The sequence below is a fragment of the Vigna angularis genome, chromosome 1 (assembly GCF_016808095.1).
Source record: "Vigna angularis cultivar LongXiaoDou No.4 chromosome 1, ASM1680809v1, whole genome shotgun sequence".
NCBI classification, from domain to species: domain Eukaryota; kingdom Viridiplantae; phylum Streptophyta; class Magnoliopsida; order Fabales; family Fabaceae; genus Vigna; species Vigna angularis.
The window spans coordinates 35,028,600-35,051,452 of record NC_068970.1 but is presented as its reverse complement, the minus strand read 5'-3'; the positions used below and the strand labels follow the sequence as shown (position 1 = coordinate 35,051,452).

The 22,853-nt window shown below is 32.1% G+C and overlaps 3 protein-coding genes across 4 annotated transcripts; 1 reads left to right on the top strand and 2 right to left on the bottom strand.

Annotated features, from left to right (window-relative positions):
• Nucleotides 1–1,045: 1,045 nt before the first annotated feature.
• LOC108321368 (hydroxyproline O-galactosyltransferase GALT6) lies at nt 1,046–4,918 on the bottom strand. Its single transcript, XM_017553107.2, has 7 exons — nt 3,851–4,918; nt 3,143–3,375; nt 2,781–3,068; nt 2,537–2,665; nt 2,285–2,455; nt 1,638–1,745; nt 1,046–1,536 (listed from the first exon to the last, which is right to left on the bottom strand). Exons 1-7 carry the CDS (start codon nt 4,683–4,685, stop codon nt 1,327–1,329), a joined length of 1,974 nt encoding a protein of 657 aa, XP_017408596.1. The 5' UTR covers nt 4,686–4,918; the 3' UTR covers nt 1,046–1,326.
• A 5,640-nt stretch (nt 4,919–10,558) lies between these two features.
• Nucleotides 10,559–12,906, top strand: LOC108321436 (probable leucine-rich repeat receptor-like protein kinase At1g35710). Its single transcript, XM_017553182.2, has one exon. It carries the CDS (start codon nt 10,621–10,623, stop codon nt 12,652–12,654), a length of 2,034 nt encoding a protein of 677 aa, XP_017408671.2. The 5' UTR covers nt 10,559–10,620; the 3' UTR covers nt 12,655–12,906.
• Nucleotides 12,907–13,324: 418 nt separating this feature from the next.
• Nucleotides 13,325–17,735, bottom strand: LOC108321429 (uncharacterized). Of its 2 annotated transcripts, XM_017553173.2 has the most exons (9): nt 17,449–17,734; nt 16,626–16,709; nt 16,116–16,511; nt 15,331–15,466; nt 15,002–15,164; nt 14,489–14,617; nt 14,164–14,358; nt 13,649–13,771; nt 13,326–13,553 (listed from the first exon to the last, which is right to left on the bottom strand). In XM_017553173.2, the coding sequence occupies exons 1-9, from the start codon at nt 17,648–17,650 to the stop codon at nt 13,446–13,448; spliced, it is 1,536 nt and encodes a 511-aa protein (XP_017408662.1). In that variant the 5' UTR covers nt 17,651–17,734; the 3' UTR covers nt 13,326–13,445. The 2 variants fall into 2 exon arrangements, with proteins under 2 accessions (XP_017408664.1, XP_017408662.1); XM_017553175.2 differs by lacking the exon at nt 16,626–16,709 and having other exon boundaries at nt 13,325–13,553; nt 17,449–17,735.
• Nucleotides 17,736–22,853: the final 5,118 nt, after the last annotated feature.

Genomic DNA, 22,853 nt, shown 5'->3' with positions numbered 1-22,853 from the left:
CCTTCCTCCTCTCATAGACTCTCCACATCCTAACAGAATATTTGTAGTCTTGTTTGAAGTTAATATAAAGTAGAAACAATGTATTAACATATTATTGGTAAAGAGTTTATTTTTCCATGTATAAGATTAGATGAAGGGAGATATTAGAGGCTTTAAGAGTTTCCTCATATTTTAGGTCATGTTGGTGATATACATTTTTCATCTTCTCACATGTATTTTCTCTACTAAGCTTAACTGCAGCTATAGACTTTTTGCTTGCTAGTTCCTTTTATTATAGTTGTTTAGGTATCTTTAACGTCTATCATGCTACATGGGGGATGTAGTAAGACATCTTTCATAGGATTCTTGACATGGATTGTCTGTCTCAATAATTACTTAATGAAATTAACTTAAAATGAAATTAACTATCATGAGAGGTATTCAAGCCTTATTGAATGTTTCATGATGTGTGGACCTCTTTATTATAGTGAAATTTATTTAACTTTTGTGCCCAGTGTGTACAAGCCTAAAAAGACTAAGCTTGAGAAGCAAGTGGTTGTTTACATACATGTGACTTCATTGGTATACATGAATATGTCATTCGTATGATAATTAGACACAAAACTTAAATGCTACTTTATGTTTGATTTAATTTAATTTAATTTTGGATTATGTTTGAATATAATTTTGGATTATTATTGAAATTAATTTTGAATATATATGATTAGGCAATATTACATTGCATTATGTTTGAAAGAGGTATTTGAGTAATTGGCTAATATTGCATTGCATTTGGGTAATATTAATTATGTTTGCTTTTAGGAATGAGTTAGGTCGTCCTGTATATATTAATGAGATATTTACTCACATAAAAAGGCTAATGACAAATTTGTTGATGAAAGATTGAGAAGGACACATGTAAATTTGTTATTTTGATGATTTGTAATGTATATATGAAATTTCGTTTATTTATGAATAACAATAAGAATTTAAGAGTGAAGAAAAAAGAAGGGGAGATTGAAGGTCTTTCCAAAAGACTAAGCTAGACTCAGTATTCACACAGTAATTTTGGTATGGCAAACCAAATATGAAGTAAAACCAGAAATAAACATTTCATTTGGCTTCTGGTACAATGTGTACCATATTACAAATTCACAAATCATTGGTTTGCTCCTTCAGCGATCGCTGGAGTATCCAACTTTATATGATACACCTAGGCCTTCTACTTAGGAGAATCCAAATGGGGAAAAGTAGGAGGTAAAACAATGAATGAATATGTGGAGGCCAAAAATGTCCTCAGTGCCTATGTACAAATATATAATATGAATATTATGATCATAGGCTATATTATCTCATGTTGCAACACAAGGGTTTTCCCTCCTGTTGCAACTTATGCCACATACAAGTCATTTGTCGTGGAGATTGGTAATGTGCAGTGTAGTAATCTTCAATGCAACCAAATTGGCAGAACTTCAAGCTGTGCACATACTCAACTGCTCTTGAACTGTTGAATTGTTCTACCCACATTCCCATGCTCACATCCTCCATTTTAAATAACTACAACACATTGAAATTGTCCTTAATAAACAGCCAAAACTTCAACCCTTTATGTGACAACACAAGTATATGCACACAAACACAAGATAATGAAAACGTACTTTTAATTTGTGCTTCTCAAAGTTGGATACAATGAAGTGGGCAATGTCTGAAGAGATTATATAACCTGGACCATTAGCATAGGTAGGATACTCTTCCTTTGACCATTCCTGGTAGATATGAACCATAAATTTAAAAGAATACAAAAGGGCATAAAACAATTAGTCTGTGATAACAGTTTTCAATCTTGAAAATCCAAGGGTCACAAATACTTTTGCATGGAACTTCCTAGCTTCAAGCTCACTGAAATGCAATCACGCTACATCTAAGCTGTAACTCTTACAGTCATATGCCTAAATATAACATTTGGTCAGTTAAGAGAGGAATACAGAATGTTCCATAAACATATTGTGCAAAACTTCAGGTAATTCAAATGCACAAAATTCATCAGCCTCCCAAATGTGATGGCAAGTTATTTAAGCAACGAACTTGCATTCACACGAGACATTCAGAAATAATATCCCTGATCAAAGTATTAGTAGTAGTTTCTTTCATCACTAAAATTTAACCAATAAACCTCTGAGCGTTCTTAGAAAATTAAATGTGATAGCAATTGTTTTAAGCCATAATCCACAAAATAATCTAGTAAGCTAACTATATATGTTGAAGAAAGATACGCTATAAACAGAAATGATAAGAGAAGCTATACCTCAAATGTTACAGCCCATTTGCCATTACGTAGAGGCCTGTGGTGATAATTCATATTTCCAATATACAGACTTCTACCATTTCTTACATTTCTTACTTCGTTGATCATAGAATCAACTCTGACAAATGTGTCATCATCGCACTTCATGATATATTTGGCAGCCACTCGAATCTGCAAATAATAATTTTCAACAACAATGAATAACTCAACTCTGATATTACTCGCCCTATATTCAACTCTGCTATTACTCACCCCATATTCAGTGATAGCTATTGTCTTCAACACAACCAGGTCATAATGATCCATGTATGGGACAATAACAATGTCACCAAAATAATCAGCTTCTTTCTTTATCTCCACATTTAAATCTTTCCTTCCATGCTATTATACAAAAAATGAGAAATGAAAAAATTGTAGATATTTTTAACAAAAAGAAAGGTAGTTATGGATTATACTTTATCATCATTGGTGGGTAGGGAAGATGCATTACTCTTACCAAGGCAACAAAGAACCGAGCCACAACATTTGAAGATTTGACTAGTTTATGTTGCATCCATGATTTCCTCACTGCCATCCGTTCAGCAAAATGGTTGCCAGCAGAAAGTATTCCAATGAAAAGCTCTACATTTACATGAAGCAGTGGAGCTTTCCACTGAGGAAGTAATTCAAGATGCATTTGTGGAGCAAAACTCGGATGTGATGTAGGTAAGGAAGCTGCAAATATAGAGTGCACATCAACATCCCCTTTTACGGATAGACCAGTCGCATCCTCAAGAGAGAAGCCCTGTCAATATAGCACAAACAATTCAGAAATGTCTGAATTCACACAGCAAAAGGAAACATGATCAGTGTACCAACCGTGCGATAGGGAAAAGATGTCACATGCCTTCCATCCACACTAACATGGTAACCTTCCAATCCAGCACTTACGGTTAGAACAAATAATCTCCCCTCAACAAAAGGGTATGGCCAATCAACAGTCACCTTCTTAGTTCGCCCTATCAGTCTGGTCAACCACCATGTTGCCTTTGCCTCTTCCGTGCGGCTGTCATCATCACGAATCCACTTTTCACATTTCACCTGTTCATCAACTACAGAAAGCACAGAAAATCAGCATAGGGACAATGTCCCTTGGACCTGCCATGCCACAGCAGAGAAAAATGAAGCACACCAAATGCACACATCCACCATTGAAAATGAAAATCGCAATAAAAGAAAGCAGTGGTGCTTCTTTTATATTCTAGTTCACAGCAGACAAAAATCAAGTTAATTTGTGGTCGCAGTTCAAGTTGGGTCGTTTTCCTAGTTATCTTAAAAAAGTCGCTGAGGTGGCTATAATTGCAATGCCGGATGTTTTTAAAACCTTTACAGTACATACATGTTATTTGCAGTGCCTTTGACAAACCCCCTGTACCTATATTTGGTTCGATTCCATTGGAAATCAAAGATGCTAACCATGGTTTTAATGCAGTTCACAGCCCCAATTCAAAATCATGATGCTAATCAAAGAAAGCACATAACAAAACATTTTCAAAACTGAAAATGAGAAAGGATGAAATGCATCACCAGTATCCTCGTGAGCCCGGGATTTCCATCCCTCGCACCTGAGAGCAGAGCCCCACTGCATTCTGTAACAAGTGTTCTGCTCAATAACAGGCTTCCCACTGTAATCCCCCTTCAACCTGGGGTTGAAATGCAATATCCTGGGAGGGTCTTCCTTGTCCACACTCTTCAAACCCTGAAGCTCCATCATGAACTGTGACACCATCACCTTCCCCTCCTGTTCCTTCACCACGGATATCTTAAGATCATCCTCCCAGTGAGCCCAACGAGGGGTCCCCACGACAGTAACTTGAGACCCTAATGTCAACCCACAAGGAAGCATCATCACCGTGACCCCTTTCTCCCCCCTCAATTCAGTACCAGATAAAGAAATTGAATGCTGACACGAATCAGAAAGGTTCTCAGCCTTGAACCTTGTCACATTCTCGATTTTCGTCAGACTCTCCACTTCTTCCCAAAGCCTCTTCCCTTCAAACCAAGCATGCCTGGCAGCCTTGTGGAGTTCAGAAACCTCGTTTTTAGCAACACTACTGTCGTTCAAAACCTCAATAAAACTTAAGGTAGAAACTTTCTGCAACCCCTGCATAGTTTTCCGATGCACTGAACCTTGGAACACCCCTTGTGAGGGAAGGTTTGAGGCTTTGCTGAGATGGGTGTATTGGAGTTCCGTACCCAGCAAGGAGGACACTGACACAAACCTGGTCTTGAAAGCAAGAGAAGTTTCGATTTCGAAGGTGGTGAAGAGCAAATAGAGAAGCATCATGGCCATGAAAATTTGAAGAGGTTTAGGCCTATAGGAAAGAAACAACAATTGTTCTAGCTTCTTCACCCTCTTCATTGTCTTAAAAATTCTCAAACTTTTGCATCAACCAACCAGGGGAGAATGAAGTTATTGCTGAGTTCTACTCAGAAAGAACAAATGGAAAATTTCCCTTTTAGAATATCGTTCAATGCATCAACAGGGGCTTTGGAATAGAAGCTTAGCCGTAAAGAGGAAAAGAATCAACTGGGCCAGCTTGTGCACTACCGAAATTTTATCACATGTATGTGCAAAAAGAGAGAACCAGAGAAAAAAAAAAGCTTGTCCTCTGTGTAAAGTTTTAAACTTTGTTAAAAATTATTTTCTTTTATATAATGCCAAAATTTGTTTTCTTTCTTTTGCAGCTAAAATCTCTTTTTTTGTTTATTAAAAGTTGGTATATTATGTATTAAAGATTAAAAATTTCTTATCACGGTTTCCATAACAAAACGCTGCCACGTGTATTTATCTAAAAAATAGTGACACAAATTATAATTGACTATTTTATAAAGGAATATTTGTTTGTCCATAATAAAATTTTGAGTTAGTTTGTTTAAATTTAAAATAAGATTTAAAAGAAATAGTTGATTTGAAAAGTATATAGGATGTGCGTATTAAAACATAAATGATTGTTTAAGAATGGTGTTTTAGGGGGCATCATGAGAGAGTTCGAAAAACACGTTGTGTTCATGAATTGTACAGCTCACATTCTTAACCTCCAGCTCCGGCTAGAGCAGCTTAGGTTGTCAACTTGTTTGTTCTGTATCTATCAAGCAACATAGTTTTGCTATTGAATAAAATAACATAATTTGACTCGCTTTATATTGCATGCTTAAAGAACTTTAAAATACTGCTATCTTTTATTTTAATAAATGAAAAAAAAAGGTTAGAGTTTGGAGAAATGGAAAGAAGAAAGGGGAACAAAAAGGATTTTGAAATTTCAGTTGGGAAGTGAAAGACCGTTGGAAGGAAGAAGGACAAGTCACATTCACATATGTTTTTTTCGACATTTAGTTTTCTTTCATTTGGCCTCTCACTCTGTTAGCTAGAGTTCCCACGTAGTTTATTATAATAATTATCATTAAAATTATAAATATTTTTTTATTTAAAGAATTATTATTTTTATATTATATTTTCAAAATAAAAATAGTTCTTTTCATTAACAAATTTAATTTAAATAAATTTGTGATCCAAAAATCCCAATCGAATTAACCCACAACTTAAATAACCCAAATAAAACTAACTTGATAAATTAAATAACCAAATATAAAATTTAAAATAAATTCAGGTTATACTAAATTGATCTTGGATCCGAATCCAATTCAACACAATTCATGTTCAACCCTTACTAAAGAGAGTGAAAAAAAAAAAACAACCAGTTCGTCATACGTACTTTTGTGCATAGAAATTAGTTTAAAGAAAAGGTTTTACTGAAAAAAGTTTTGATGACTGGTAATTTTTCTCTTCTCTATTTTATACATCTCATTATTTTGTTTATTATTTATATAAAAAATATATATGAGATTTTCTTATTTGTTAATTTTGCTATCTTGTTGACAACATTGAACCAATATCATCATTGTTGAAAAGGTTAAGTTGATATAAATGATAGTTGAGAATGAATTTGTTTACCATACTTTCTGGAAGGCGTTGAAAGAAAACCTCGTCTCGTCACTGTAATTTCTTCAAATTTTAAGATAGAGATATTCTATCTGCACCTCTATGAAGTTTGTTTTTCAGCACCTCCAAAATGATAAATGTATTCTTTCATTTAAAAATAATAATAATAATTTATACCGATGAGTAATAAATATGCTAATCATCAATGTTTACCTTTACACCTTTTCGTTTTACTTTACTCCATTTTCTGCTCATTGGTTTATTTCTCTTCGTATTCTCTCGGCTTATTTCATTGTCCATTTTTGTAGTCTCAGTAATGGTGATTTTGGTGACGGTGGTTTCTGCGTGTTGCTGGTTGCTGAGAGTTAATTCTTCGAAGTTGGAAGTCGTAGCATTCGAAGTAAGTGAAGTTTTTAGATTTAGAAAATGTTTGACCTTTAATTGATTGTAAAGAGTTTGTCTGCTTTCAAAACTCAGTTAAGAGTTAAACATATTTCAAAATCCGGTTTATTCTTTAATTTGAAATAATACTTTTTATTTATTGGTTATTTTTTATATGTGTTTCTGTTTTTTATTTTTTATTTAATTTTTAATATGTGTTGTTATTATTATTACATAGAGGAATATTGAGTGATAAATATATTAAATTTTATAGGTTGTAATTAATATTATAAGAGGAATAATTATTCATTTTAATTAATGGATTCTCTCAAATAAATTCGAGTTTTATGTTTGAATTTTCATCTTTCGTAAATGAAGTGGTTGAAGATAATTATACAAATAATTTATTGTATAGGTTGTAATTAATATTATAAGATGAATAATTATTCATTTCAATTAATGGATTCTCTCAAATAAATTCGAGTTTTATGTCCGAATTTTCATCTTTCATAAATGAAGTGGTTGAAGATGATTATACAAATACTTTATCACTGATCAAATATTTTCCTCATGCGATGATTTAATTGAATAAGTTTGAAGGATTGCATTCGATCTTGGATTTGTTGTGATTATTATAAACTCTAACACTGCAATTGGTGAAGCTGAAAGAAAGACATTTGTTTTGTTATATTGTGAAAGGAGTGGAAGGTACATAAAGTATAAACCTGATGTTCAACCTAGTGTATCCGGGATAAGAAAATGTGAGTGCCTGTTTAACTTGAGGGGCAAACCCTATTATAATAGAGAGGGTTGGGTTTTAAAGGTAATCTATGAATATCACAACCATGAATTAGTTGAGACTTTGGTTGGTCATCCTTTATTTGGGAGGCTAAATGTTGTTGAACAATCAATACTTGTTGACATGACTAAAAATTAAGTAAAACCCTCGAATATTCTATTGACTCTCAAAGAACATAACAATTTTGATGTGACAACAATAAAGCAAACATATAACGCAAGGTACACATGTAAACGGTCTTTGAGAGGGTCGAGAACTGAAATGCAGCAATTGATGATAATGTTATATCGAGATAAATACATCCAATGGAATAGATGTTTGGACGATTCTAACGTGGTCAGAGACCTGTTCTAGACACATCTGAATGCAGTGCACTTGTTGAATGCGTTTAATATTGTTTTCTTAATGAATACCACGTACAAGACAAACAAATATTGTTTCCCCTTGCTTGAGATAGTTGGCATATCTACGAGGTTGACATTCTTAGTCGCCTTTGTATTGTTATTAAGTGAATGCCAAAATAATTTCACTTGGACATTGGAAAGGTTCAAAGGATTATTTATGACATCTGAGGGTAGTCCACGCGTTATTGTTATTGATAGGGACCTTCGTTTGATGAATGTTATTGGCAATGTATTTCTTGATACTTATCAAATGCTTTGTAGGTTCCACATTATGAAAAATGTCAAAGCCAAATGCAAAATGTTAATGAATTCAGTTGAGGCATGAGATGTGTTGATGGAAACATGGGAAAATGTGATGCACTGTGAGGAATAGTTCATGTTTAGTGCTTATTTTGATAATCTTTAGTTTTTGAATGTGTCAATCACACTTGGATCATTCTATGTAAGGCATACTTCGTTAAGGAGTCGACGAACAAAGTTATGCATATAGGCAACACATCTTATCCTGAAATAACATTTATGGTACCTCATTCGCATAAAGTGAAAACTAAAGGTGCAAAGAAGACTAAACTTCCATGACATGAAAGACCTACAAAGCGTGACCCATCATATTTTGAGCACATAAACATTTTTCATTCGATGATGAGTCTTCATCACAAAAAGTACAAGTCAAATTGAAAGATAAACCAGTTCAGCAAAGGCGAGTACCGATGTTAGAACATCTTTAATAATAAGTTATAAGTTGTTCCTTAAACACTTTTTAGATTTAAGCTAAAATCTTAAAATATAACGTTAGTAGACTTTTGTCATTTATAAACTATTCAACTTGAATTAAAAAACGAAACAATATCCTGTAGAATTAAGATGGTAATAAAGTTAGAAAAATACAATAGTTATATTTGTAACATTGGGGTGAGCAAAAACACATAATATGCTTTATGTATAATATTGAAAAATTCATATAGAAAATATGAACCCAACTCATGTAAAATAAAGTAACATACTATAGCACACATTCATTTAATAACATATTATAAAAATAAAATAATCATAAAGTAAACTTTTATATTTATAAAAAAAATATTAAATGTGTATAAAAAAGTTTTACGCTTCAAAATATCGTTATTCTATAAGATATTAAGGTTACCTTTTATAAAAATTTTAAAACAATTAATTTATGATCTCTTCTTTATATATTACTTAACTTTATACTTTTATTATACGCTAAGATTTAAATTTACACTTAAATTTTCTATCATATAAGCATATTCACCACATAAAGAGTGCAGTTAGGAATTTAATGCATATCTTATAGTTTAAGACAATGGACAGGGATGAGTCCTTGAAGTGTACAAAATTTGCAATAAAAGTACACAAAGGAAGACTAGTATAAAATGATGAAAGTTGAATAACTTCTAAATTGCACAACCACCAACAAGTTGAATCCTAAGCTTGCTGTTTGGTAGCCTTTTGAGAACTTTGAGAGAATCATGCCACAAAAGCTGATTTTTACAGTGCCTTTATATAAATTTTATTAATTTAGGATGCATTATTATTATTATTATTATTATTATTATTATTATTATTATTATTATTATTATTATTATTATAAAGTAAAGGTTTTATAAAATAGACATTGAAATAATAAGTTAATAACACTTGGACGTTTGAGGTTTTTCTCTATTAGGATGTTATTGTTAAAATTTTAAGTATGAGTTTAAATTTCACATTGAGTACAAATGAAAAAGTAAACACCATATAAAATTAAAGATCCATTAATTCATTATTTTAAGATTTTTGATAGAAAATAATATTAATCTCTTAGATAACTACGCTTTGATCTTATTGGTGTTGTATCTTTAGAATGAGTCTCCTCTTCCATCAATCCAACACCTTTAAAGTCTACATTAAAATTATGACTCTAAGTGGACGATATGATACAAATTCAAGACACAACAATATATAGTCAACATGATAGTTTTAAATCTCAGATTAAGGTTTATATATCCACCTAAACAAAGTTATTAAATATAACAATTTTCGTATGACAACTTACACAAAAATAATATTAAAACGAATTATTTAATTAAATGGTATTTACTAAGAAATATAAGGAGATGAAGTATATCTCTTAAAGTAAGAACAAATAATTCAATCCTACTATAACAAGCTTTACAAAAAAAGAAAAGTGATAAAAGTCTTGAAATATTTACAATATAAGTTGTCTCTTTCACTCTTTTAATAATAGGTGTTTTTTATATAATAGGGGTATCTGAGAAGAGTATGGCAAAAACATAGGGACTGGTTGACTCTCTTGACTTATATTCAAACTATATTGAAGAAGTGCTAAAAAACATTAATTGTTACAAAGACGAAAAATGTCTGATAGGAGCACAACATATTTCACAAGTGTCATGTTCCAGCAGTATCTGACATGTTGACATACGATATTGGAGAAGTATCTGTACTTTATATCATAACTGCAATGCCAAACTCAAGTTGATTCCCCCCAAAAACTCAGGTAAAATTGGATCCTAACATTTGATTTTAGAAATGTAGGAGTGGTTGTAAGGGACGAATTCAAGTCACTTATCCAGATAATCAAATGAGATGGGCCAGTCTTTGAATTAAATGGCCACAAGCATTATTAAGCACATAATGACACAGACAAATATTCTTTTCATATTATAAAAATATTTAAAGGGAAAAGGTGATCCAAAAAGAAAAAGTTAGATCTCTGAGAAGAACTAGCTTTTTTTATCTGTGCCTTATGATCTATTCTCAAGGTGAAACCCAAACCAACAATCTTAAGTACATTTTCAGTTGCAAGAGATCACTCCAAAAGAACCAATTAACTTCATTTGCTAGTAAAAACATGAATCATCAGCTGCTGCAGGTAGTTGCACTGCTGACACTCATAGCATTTGGAGGCACAAGTTGGACCATAGGAGCCTGCAGCCCCATTGACCTGGAAGCTTTGATGAGCTTCAAGAATGGAATTCAAAAGGACACATCTGGTCGCTTAGCTAAGTGGATTGGTGCGAGCTGCTGCAAGTGGGAAGGTATTATCTGTGAAAATGCAACCTCTAGAGTGATACAGATCAATCTCCCAGGATTTATTTCCACAGATACAGATTTATTTCAAACACAAATGATAGGGCGGATTTCTCCTTCCATAACACTCCTCACCTCCCTTGAAATCATTGATCTTGGTGGTTTAGTTGGTCTTAGTGGAGCTATTCCAAACACCATTGGTTTGCAGCTGCCAAAGCTCCAAAAGCTCTACCTTTATGGCAACAATTTAACTGGTCCAATACCAGAAAGCATTGGACAGTTTCCAAACCTCCAAGACCTAGCTCTGCAGGAAAATAAGCTATGGGGGTCTATTCCTATGAGCCTTGGAAGCCTTAAAAGTCTCAAAAGGTTGCTGCTTTATTCAAATAAATTATCAGGTATAATACCATACTCACTTGGGAATTTGATAAATTTGGCAGAATTAGATGCTCATGACAATGCTCTTGTGGGTAATATACCCAATAGTGTTGGTGAGATGAAGGCTTTGACAAAGCTTGATCTTTCAAACAATTTGCTACGCGGGAAGATGCCTTCTTCATTAACCAATTTAACTGCCATTTCAGTTTTGTATCTGAACACCAATTCTCTTGAGGGAACCATAGCATTTCCTTCAAGATCTGGTGAAATGTCTTCTCTCGGCTTCTTAAGACTCCATAACAATCTCCTTGTTGGAAATATACCTTCCAATATTGGTTATTTGGTATCTCTTCAAAGACTTTCACTATCAAACAACAAACTTGAAGGAGTACTGCCGTCTAGTTTAGGAAATTTGGTATCACTGACTGAGTTATATCTCAGTGGTAACTTCTTGTCCGATCAAATACCAAAATCACTAGGCCAACTTTCTCGGCTCATAATGTTGAACATCTCTAGAAATTTGATTGAAGGACCATTACCTCAGGAGTTATCTTCCCTTCAAAATCTTCAAACACTTGATCTTTCTTTCAACCATCTGACACTCTCTTCCATTCCAAAATGGATGGCAAACATGTCATCACTTTCCAACATTTACTTGGCTGGTTGTGGAATCCAGGGCCAAATTCCAGATTTTTTCCAAACAACAAATAGTCCAATACAGGAACTGGACTTGTCAGTAAACATTCTCAGTGGAAGCATACCATCATGGATAGGACGCCTCAGTCAACTCTACTTGTTAAATCTCTCTAGGAACTCTCTTTATTCAGACATCCCTGATTCCTTTAGAAATTTGCAAGATCTTGGTGTCCTTGATCTTCACTCAAATAGACTAACAGGTTCCATAGCTCCAGTATTTGATATAGAACAAGGTATTTTCGGGGGTTCACTGAAATTTGTCGATCTTTCAGAAAACAGCTTCTCAAGTGGTATTGAGGAAATTTCTGGAGGGCAACATAGTATTCAGTTTCTGAATTTGTCTCATAACCATCTGGAAGGTAGGTTACCAAATTCAATTGGGAGATTGAATTCACTTAAGAGTTTGGATTTGAGCTTCAACGAATTAGGCTCCAACATGCCAGAAGTGCTGGCAAATTTAACTTCATTGGAGATATTGAAGCTACAGGAAAATCACTTCACCGGTAAAATTCCAAACGGATTTCTCAAGTTGTTGAAGCTAAAGGAATTAAACGTATCTAACAATCATCTTGAAGGGGAAATTCCAGAGGGCAAACCTTTGATTGACTTTCCTGAGAGTTCATATTCTGGAAATAAAGGGTTATGTGGAAAGCCTCTCGGTCCTTGTAAACTTTGAAAATTGTCAAGTGTAATGCTTACTTAAAGCTATTCTCGCCATCATTCAGAAACATGATTTTCAGCTTGATACACAACCAGAAAACTGAGCATTCACATATTTCACCAGGAAAGGGATAGATATATCTCTTATTTCATTCATTCTTTTTTTTTTTTAATTTAGAAATCGAAACTTAAGACAAGGATTGGATTTCTGTGACAGTTTAAGATCCCGGATTCACAATATATTTATTAGAGGATCTCATTCCTAGAACACGAGAAGAAATGTTGTGCTTTTAGTGTTAGAAGCCAAACATGAAAAGTATCCTAAAATTTCCGAACAACTTCATGAGGGATAATTAAAATATGTAAAATCCTGAAATTCCGTTTTTTTACTATGGCTATTGATTGTTTCCTTCAACTACTGTACACCCATAATGAAGCATACTTGACTTAAAAATTATATGGTTGTTGCTACTAGCTGAATTACCTCTGTTCCGCATCAGAACCCACTAATTAAGTTGATTTAGTTACCTTGATAGAATAAATTTGTTTGCATATGGAGACTGTGGACCCTCTTGTCGTTATTTAAGTTGGTGTAGGTAGGCCCCTATTTGAATTTTTGTGTCAATGACATTTCCTTGAGCCTGGTCTTTCCACTATAAAAGTATGCTATAAATTCCCATCATCACAGGCTTATTTCCTATCATTTGTGATAAGATATTAAACTCTATACCAACAAAATAAAAAAGATGACACTGAAACCCATCTTGAAATGACAATTGCTGATCATAATGTTTTGCAAGCATATTATTAAAGGGAATCCTCAGTTAGCCCCAGTTGCGGGTAATTCAAATAATCTATACAGTTTAGCCTAATACAACATAAAACTTGCTCTGGCAACTCCTCTGCTTTGTTCCCCTGAATTGTGATGCAAATATAAGAAAAAATGTTAGTAATTAACTGGAAAATAAGCAGAAAATACATTTCATTTTTACAATAGAGAAACTACTTGCCTGAATAGTTAGACCAACATCTAGAATGCAGTTCTTTAATCTGTCCAAGAAAGTATCGAAACCTTTCCTGGAGATATAACTGAACCTATGCATGTCCAAATCAATCTCAAAGTAATTCTCTCCCTGCCACAAATATCATACTGATCAGTTTTTTCCAAAGATTCGAAAATAAAGTACTGCATGTGCATATTATGTGTCTTGCAAATGAAATGGCACCACCATAAAATGTGGTCCAAAGATATAGGTCTTACAAAGACAAAACTAAAATCTACATTATCAATAAACTAGTGGAAGTAGCCCAGAGAAAATTGTGTTCCCTTTTAAGTCTAACTAGTGTTTCACAGTCTATTTTTGTCGATTGATGATCGTTTTTTTATAAGCAACTGATGACCGTGTTTGAAAATTAACTGCTTGATGAGACAATTTTTATCAATAACATAACAACAGAAAACATTCACTGGAGATATCAAAGACGTTATTGAAAAACCATTATGAGAAGCACTGAAGCAGCTTACTGTGTAAAACTCATGTTGCGGTCGTGAGAGAAAAGGTTTCTCATTGTAAGACTGTAAAAGCTTCCGCTCTGGTGCACTTAAATGAAGATCTTCTGGGTTGACAATACGGCCTAAAATTTTCAATCTTTCGCTGAAGGGAACAATTGCATCTCCTAGAAAAGTCTTTACTGTTTCAACTTCATCGTCCATCAACCTCTGTAGGCACGAATACGTTGTTACTTCATCAGAATAAGAAATCATGACATTGTTCAATGCACACTTTATTTAGCAGAATTTACGCTGCGATATTAAATGATAAATTAACTGCATTAAGGACCCATCGTACTCTGATGTTTTCTTGAAAATTCAACGGAAGGTCTTTGGAGTAACTTTCAGAAAGTTTGAAGTACATAACAAAACTCATTCCTTCCCCATCAGTTTCACCTTGAAAAAGTGAGGGAGGGTAAACAGGAATCTGAAATCCACAAAAATAAGAGTATAAGAGTATGCACCCAAAAACAATAGATTAGAGCATATTGAAAGAATTTAATTTATTTACACTTTCAGTGCAAAACCTGTTCACACAGACATCTAATATGGATTCATTTTTTCCCCACTTTATATTAGTCTATAGAATGATGCAGTTAAATGGTCAATTGTTATCGGATTTTGTGTTAAACAATTTTTTTTTAATTTTCCAAATGGAAGTTTTATATACTAAAAGTGCTTTTTGACTTTTCTGTTAGCAATAATGTACCATCATCAGGCAAAGGTAAAAATAGACATAAAAATCTATCTAGCAATCCACAGTTACTACTCGAACGATTCTCAGCAAGAAGGGGAAGAAAAATATGAGTACCTGAACATTTACTACAAGTAGGGGTGGAAGTTTCCCAAAAGGACTCGCCTGAGGAAGTTCAACAAACCTGGCTATATGGTCTATTTTCCGAGGGGATAAGAATACATCAACACCAAATGGGTAATATGCAGAATAGTTTGAAGCAAATTCTTTCTTCTTATCCCTGCCATACAAATGATATAATTTGTCAAATAAATAAGCCCAAGTCAAACGTAATTTGTCTGTGGATACCTACGTTAAAGTATACATTTTAACTGTGATTCAAGTCAAGGCATCTGTGTACAATATTGTGTTCTTCAAACAAATTGCAAACAGAATCTTAATCTTACTTCAAATAGTTTGGTCCTCGAACTTTAAAAGTGCAGGGGCCAATTTGTGACCAAGAATCAAGTATTCTTTTCTCAATTGGACAAAAGGGTACTTGATAACCTGCCAGTGGTCTTAGTAGAATTGTCTTCGATGAAGCTGAAAACCATAAAAAGAAAAGAAACATGAGGATATACACGCATTGTTTCATAATAAGAAGCAATGTGCTGAGAAAATAAGGATGCATTTTGAAATCATAACATAACATAAAAGTTGAATTTAGAACCGTGTAATGTTCATCAATTCAAATTAGCATGCATGCTAAGTGAACTTTGATAAAGAATATGGTTCTATACTTAATCGTTTTTTTTATTGGATTCTGCTTCCTTTTGTAAAATCTATCCAGTTATTAAGAAATTTAAGATATTTTCTTTTCTAATTTAAAAACTACTCTTCCATAAAAGAGGTTAAACATACAAGTCCTAACTCAACAATCCATATGACAAAATGCAGAGCTAAATCATAACTAATAGATAAACTCAAAGTGGGTGATATACAGCACGATTTGAAGAAAATTCTTTCTTCTACTCCCTGCCATAAAAGTATTTTAACAAGAAAATAAGGCCAAGCCAAATATAACTCTGCCTGTGAATATGTACAAGTCTAAATTTTAATCGTGTAATTAAAAATTATCAAGGCATTGGTGTAAACACATATATCAAACAATAGAATCCCAATGCTTGATCAGTCCATTTCAGTGACAAGGATCATTAATGAAAAGAATTTTGTTTCGAGAACTTGAACTCACGTAGAGTAGCATTCCCATTCCATTTAGAAGAATGTTTTGTAGGATCCCTCTTCCTTGTATTAGGACTAGAACATAATGATCTCTGATCAATAGATGCAAGACATGACAAACAATTGTTTGGAAGAATGCCGCAGTCGTCCAAATCTTCATCATCCCTTTTGGAGTGCTCATTTACTATCGAAAATTCATCAAGAAAAACAGGTTCTTGTGCTTCATTTACACTTCCCTCTTGTTTAAATTTAGAATCCATGATATCTACATCACAAGACTCAGTCTGTGGATTTTTCACCCCTTCAGAGTCATGTGCAGAATGTTCTTTTGATAGCTCCCCTGGTTCATGCATCTGATCTTTTAAAACTCCACGGTTTGATTCAGTTCCATTTAGAGATATAAAATCTGCATAAATAAATTTTATTCAATCATATATTGAAAAATGTGATCATACACAATGCATTAAAGTGATTGTAACTAATACATCAAAAACTAAATTTAGAATACGCCAAATCATACCGTCAAGAACACTCTGGTAATCATCATCACACTCTGAGTCAAATAATGCAACAGAATCAAACCATGCTTCCTCAACAATTCCATCTGCCATACAAATTAAACACGGGAGAACTACGGATTTCAGGAAATAGCATTTGACACTAGCTAATTTAATAGATGTAAGGGTGAGAAAACTATAGAAAGTCCACTGAAATAGATATCCACTAATTAGCTCAGTTTCAATTTACAAATTTACGTTCAAACTTTTTCTGAGGATAAAACTATCTGTGAAGAAAAGCGTAAATCCCACGACCAATGCTTAGTTTACTATTAAATTTCAACACCTGCCTTAGGGAAGAAAAGATTAGTTTAATCCTTCTAATATAGGATCTATTCCCACCACAACCTCCCAGACATTTTATTCATATAACAATTGCCGCAAACTTCTAAGCTTAAGAGGCAAATTTACATCGGTTATTAAAATCTGTCTACTTCAGTGGTTCAAGGTTTGTTAGAACCTTCATTTAGATTCATGTTGAATGCCATTCCAACTATTTCACTCAGTCAGGTTCAATTGCTTCAGAATATGTGAAAACATAAAACCAAACACTCACTAAGCAGTAATAACTGTTAAAACAATCAACAGCTATCTCAGCTTTTCAAATGGCATAACCATTCTAATACATGCTCACATTACAAAGTCTCGTATAACAAAGGCATAAAAGCAAATAGCAAAACTGCAAAATGCAGCTATAAAACATAACACAAACGGCAAATCACTCTCCAAAAGAAGATAAAAACAAAACCAATCAGAGAAATGCATAATAAAAATAAAAGTATAAACCTTGGGAAATGGGTTTGGAAAAGGAGCGCGGCTGAGTCTCTGGCTCTGGCTCAGGCATATTATCAACCTTGTTCAATGATCCATTGGACAACTGATAAGACACTCTTTTTCTGAGTTCATCCCGTTTCTTCATAGTCTTCTTCTTGCAAAAATTCAACATCCCTCCTGCACATGCATCAGTCTTTGACATACAAGTACCCATAGCACAAATATCTCTGCCTCAGATCACTATCACACCACCATTCCAACACCTATGCCACGAAGAAAAAGTGACAATGACAACAACATATGGAGGCTAAACAAACAAATACAACAACGTTGAAAGGAGGAAAAGTATTTGGAAGACACGTACCTTCAAATAACCTCTAATTTTATTTCTTTCAGATTGGAGAATAAAATTATAAACTTTTCTCCCTTCTTATAATTAATGCAATCTTCGTCTTTTTCACTTAAAGTATTAATATTAAATATATTCATTATTATAATTTATGACAGAATAAGTTTTTTTCATCTAAAATCATTTTCGTAAAATGCAAGAGTATAATTGTAATTTGACAGAATAAAATTATAACAGACTTTCTTAATTGTATGCTGATTCAATCATAAATTACTATATGTAATTTGTTAGTTTTATGATAATAAATCAATTATATGCTAGTATAACTAAATATATTTAAAAAAAAATCTATGAGAATAATTATAAATTAACTGAGTAAAAATTATTATTGGCTTTTCTATCATATACTTATTCAATATAAATGACCATATATATGCTTCATTAATTTTTCATTAATTTTTACATGAATATCTTAAAAGTCATATATTTTATATTAAATATATGATGGTTTTTAATATAATATTGAGGATGATTTTTAGTTGATTGACTTTCTATAACAATTATTTTAAAAACCATACTGTTTAAAAATCATTATATTTTTAATGAATATTTTATTTTTTATGACAACTATTTTATAAATATATTAAGTATAAATTTTTAAGTGAATTTTATAATCAAAGTATATTTTTTTATTAGTTGATAGAGTAAAAATTTTAGTGATTATGTTTGTATGTGGAATAAAAAATAAATATACTTATCCAGTTCCACTACATTAATTAATAATGCCTATTAAGTTAGATACGCTCTCTTATTTTATAATAGTCATTATCATCTAAGTTTGTTGTTTTTAATGTAATTTGTAGTGACTTTTGTCACAATTTTTTTTTTAGTTTTCTTATTTCATTGTATATTTATGTTATCATATTTTTTCTCTATTTCTCATATCGTAATTAATTTTCCTCTTTTCATATTATTAAAATTATGGATGTAATTGAAAAAAATGATTATTTTATTTTTAAAATGTAAAACATAACATAAAAGGGAACAATTGTTAGTAAAAAAAATGGACAGTTAAAAAGAAAAAGAGAAACTAATATTTAGTATGTTTATAGTAATTTGAAAGAAAAATAAAGTTCCAAGAAATTGTTTCTTGAATAAACACTTCTTTGGATTCTTGCTATAAGTCTTGTTTTAAGTGTTTCTTATTGTTATAAGGTATTTCATAATTTATATACTATTTCATGTTTGTATTAGTTGTTTATCACTGTAAAATATTATGAGTATTTGTATTGTGTATTAATAAATATTGAGAAAATTAATTTTAAAATTTGTTAATAATAAAAATTAAAATTATATTAAAATTAAAATTGTCTTATACTTAAGTATACCATTACCCAACGATTAGGAAGATCATGTTAACCAGAGGAATTAAAATAATTAACACAAAAACTAATTACGAGTTCAAATGTTATTATTTTCGTCTACTATATGTGTATATAATTATTTAACTAACCATAATATTAACAGTAACCATAAATCAAAAGTTTAGTATCGTTTTGTTGAATTCGAGAAGAATCTAAAATAAAAATGATGAAAAGGAAAAATCATAGAAACATCATTGTTGAAAGTAGCCAAGTTTGAAGGAATAAAATTGGTGGCACAGGTTCAGTGCGGGAGGGTCCATGTAGGTTAGGCATTTTCCACGTGGAAGGATTTTATTGGGTCAACGTGTGAAAAACTGGCGCAGAAATTTGTGGACCAGGTGCTACTGGTTGTGGCTGCTGCTGTACGTTTGCCGTTTCTCCGACGTCGTTTCACATTCTAATTAGTATAATTAAATATTAATTTAATGTGATTATAATTATAAGAACAAAACATAATGTTATAATTAAATGAAATAAAATATTGTAATATTATTAAATTTATTAAATTTTAATTTAATATTGTTGAACACGATAAATAATATTTTCATATGCATACAAATTATAATTGTTTTATGTATATCACTTTGAAATTATTTTCCTTCTTCCCAAGATATATGTTATGTACTTCGAAAAATATTATTCTATTTCTAATATTTAATTTATAATCCCACTATGTCCTATTAATATGCTATCATTAAATTTTTTTTATAAGGCTAAATTCTTAAATTTAGAAGATTTGTTCAGACCTTGAAGATATCACAATTGGTGTTTATACAATGAGTTTTTCAAAATTAAAATAGTAAAGTAAGCTGCATTGATATCTTCTACAGTTTTTTAAAAATATTTACACGTAATTTGACTTTATATCCATGTAATAACTCCTCTTAAATGTTCGAAATACAGTATACTATATGGTGTACTCCTAATAAATAAAAGAGTTAAATTTAGAGAAGAAAAGAAGACTTTGTGGACTAGTAAGTCTAACGAGTGCTATGTAAAAACTAAGAAAAATAAATGTATGGAAAGATTATTTATACATCAATTATATTTATTAAAACAAAAAATAATATATTAAATAGAAGTAAAATATGACATAAAAGTTCTTTTTTATAGTATGGAAATCATACCTTCATGCATAAAATTTGTTTTAATTATTTTATTATTATATTAGAGGATCATGTGATATATTTATACATGATTCTAATAAAGATAATTGTGATAGTTTTGTTAATTTGATGTCTTTGAAACTTTTATATATATATATATATATATATATATATATATGGGATTAGTATATTTCTTATTTATATTGTGTTAAGATTAAAACTCTAATCATCAAGATAAAGAGACAATTTTTTTAAGGATGCTATGAGAGCTTAAGGGTGCACTAAAATGGCATTATCTATTTTAGGATAAGGCTTAGTAGGAAACCAAGGTAAGGGTAACTATCCTTCTAGGTGTATTTTACATTAATTGTATTGGTGGTATGGAATCCATGTTGTTGTTTTATTTTGGATTATTTGTGTTGTGTGTGTTGCTATATTTTGTTTTTATTGTTCATGTTGGTTTTTCTTTCATGGTATTCCTATTCTAATCATGCGGTGCATTAATTTCTAAGTGGCATCCTTTCATCTAGTTTCTTATTATGTGTTGTAGTGTTGTCTTCATAAGTCATACTTTCCTTTGGTTGCAGTGCAATCTTGTCTTTTACTTCATTGCATGCCTTTTCTTTGTACAATCACTAGTGCAAATCCATGGTATTTCAGTAATGCATGCCATTTATTACAACTAGAGGTACATACCATTGTATTTCAGTAATGCATGGTGCATACCATTGTATTTCACTAATGCATGTCATTTATTACAATTAGCGTTGCATACCCATTTTATTCCATATTTTCCCTCCTTACATGTCATTCAAGCTAACACCCATTTCAGGATGCCACAGATAACTAATTAACTTAAAAAAGAAATGACTTCTGATACCATCACAAAATAGTGAAAAATTAAATTTTATTTCGCTATATCGAAATGAAAATCACGCGAAAATAAACATTATTCCAGTTACAAATCTTAAAACATTGTTAAAAAATTACAACGAAAATAATCATTGTCTCGAAACATTTCGGAAACTCCTATATGATTTCCCCACATGTCTCCTCGCTCTAAACCTCAACAACATCACTCTTGATATCATCTATTCTCCTATAACAACACAAGTTATACGATCATCGCATAACCACAAACAAGTAAGGATGATGTAACTAGAAAACAATACAAGATAATAACCAATAACTGTACTCACACACACTACTCAAAACATCATATTCAATCTAGAAAGTCAACCACATTCACATCACACGAAAACACATTACCATAAAGTAATATTAACAATATGTCATTCTTTCGTAACCTACTATCACACAAAGGACCTATTTCCCATGTACAACTTCCTTTTTTCAACTACCTCTCACAAGCGAAAATGACCTCTTTTCACTATCTCACACATGCTTAAAGGCCCCCTTTCCGTTGCCTCATACAGGCAAAAGGAACAACATCATAAACTCCCCTTTTCCACGGCCAAAGTGATCTCTTTCCACTGCCACACGCAGGCGAAAAGAACATCATCATAACCTCCCATTTTCCACTACCTCACACAGGCTAAAATGACCCATATCTGATTTTACAGTTACGACAATGAAATGCATTACACACAACTTCGCCTCTTAAGACCAATTAGGCTTACAATCCACATCATATCAAACAACTCAACCAATAACACAACCATGTTCACACATAACACAACAACAAAAAACAAGCACAACTACATACCCAAATAACATAACAACATTTCGAAAACACATCCAAAAAACATGGCCTCATATAAAATAGCACGATAATAAACCCAAACAACATGGCGTCAGAAAATAGCACTACAATAAATAGAACACCACAATTTCATATAAAAACACCGCGACAACATGCATCCCGACCACAACTTCATATAAAACAACACAATAACATACATCAACACCATAATTTCATATAATAACAACACGACAACATGTACCAACACCACGACTTCATGTAAAACGAACACGACAACATACATTAATACCATGACAACATGCATCAATACCACAACTTCATATAAAACATTATGTCAACATGCATTAACACCACGATAACATACATCAACATCATGACTTCATATAATAACAATACAACAATATGCTTCAACATCACGACTTCATATAAAACAACACGCTAAGATACATTAACACCACAACAACATGTAAACACATCGCGACACATATAATAACAACACATAAAATACTAAAAAAATCCACATATATAAATATTAAATATTTATATCTGACGTAATATATATATATATTAAAAAAATACTCTTCATTGCGTCAATAACGCAAACACGTGGGCTGCTTCAAATTAAATGCACAAGATAACCAGACCAAAGTAATTGTAGCACCATTCTATCAACAAAGCAATTGAACCCACCCCGCAAACACAACATGCGTAGACAAAACAATGCACCAATACTCACCGTGTCTCGACCAACACACCAAATAAAGAGTTGTCGTAGCTACTTCAGCTGAAACGTTCATTTATCAATGATTTTGCAT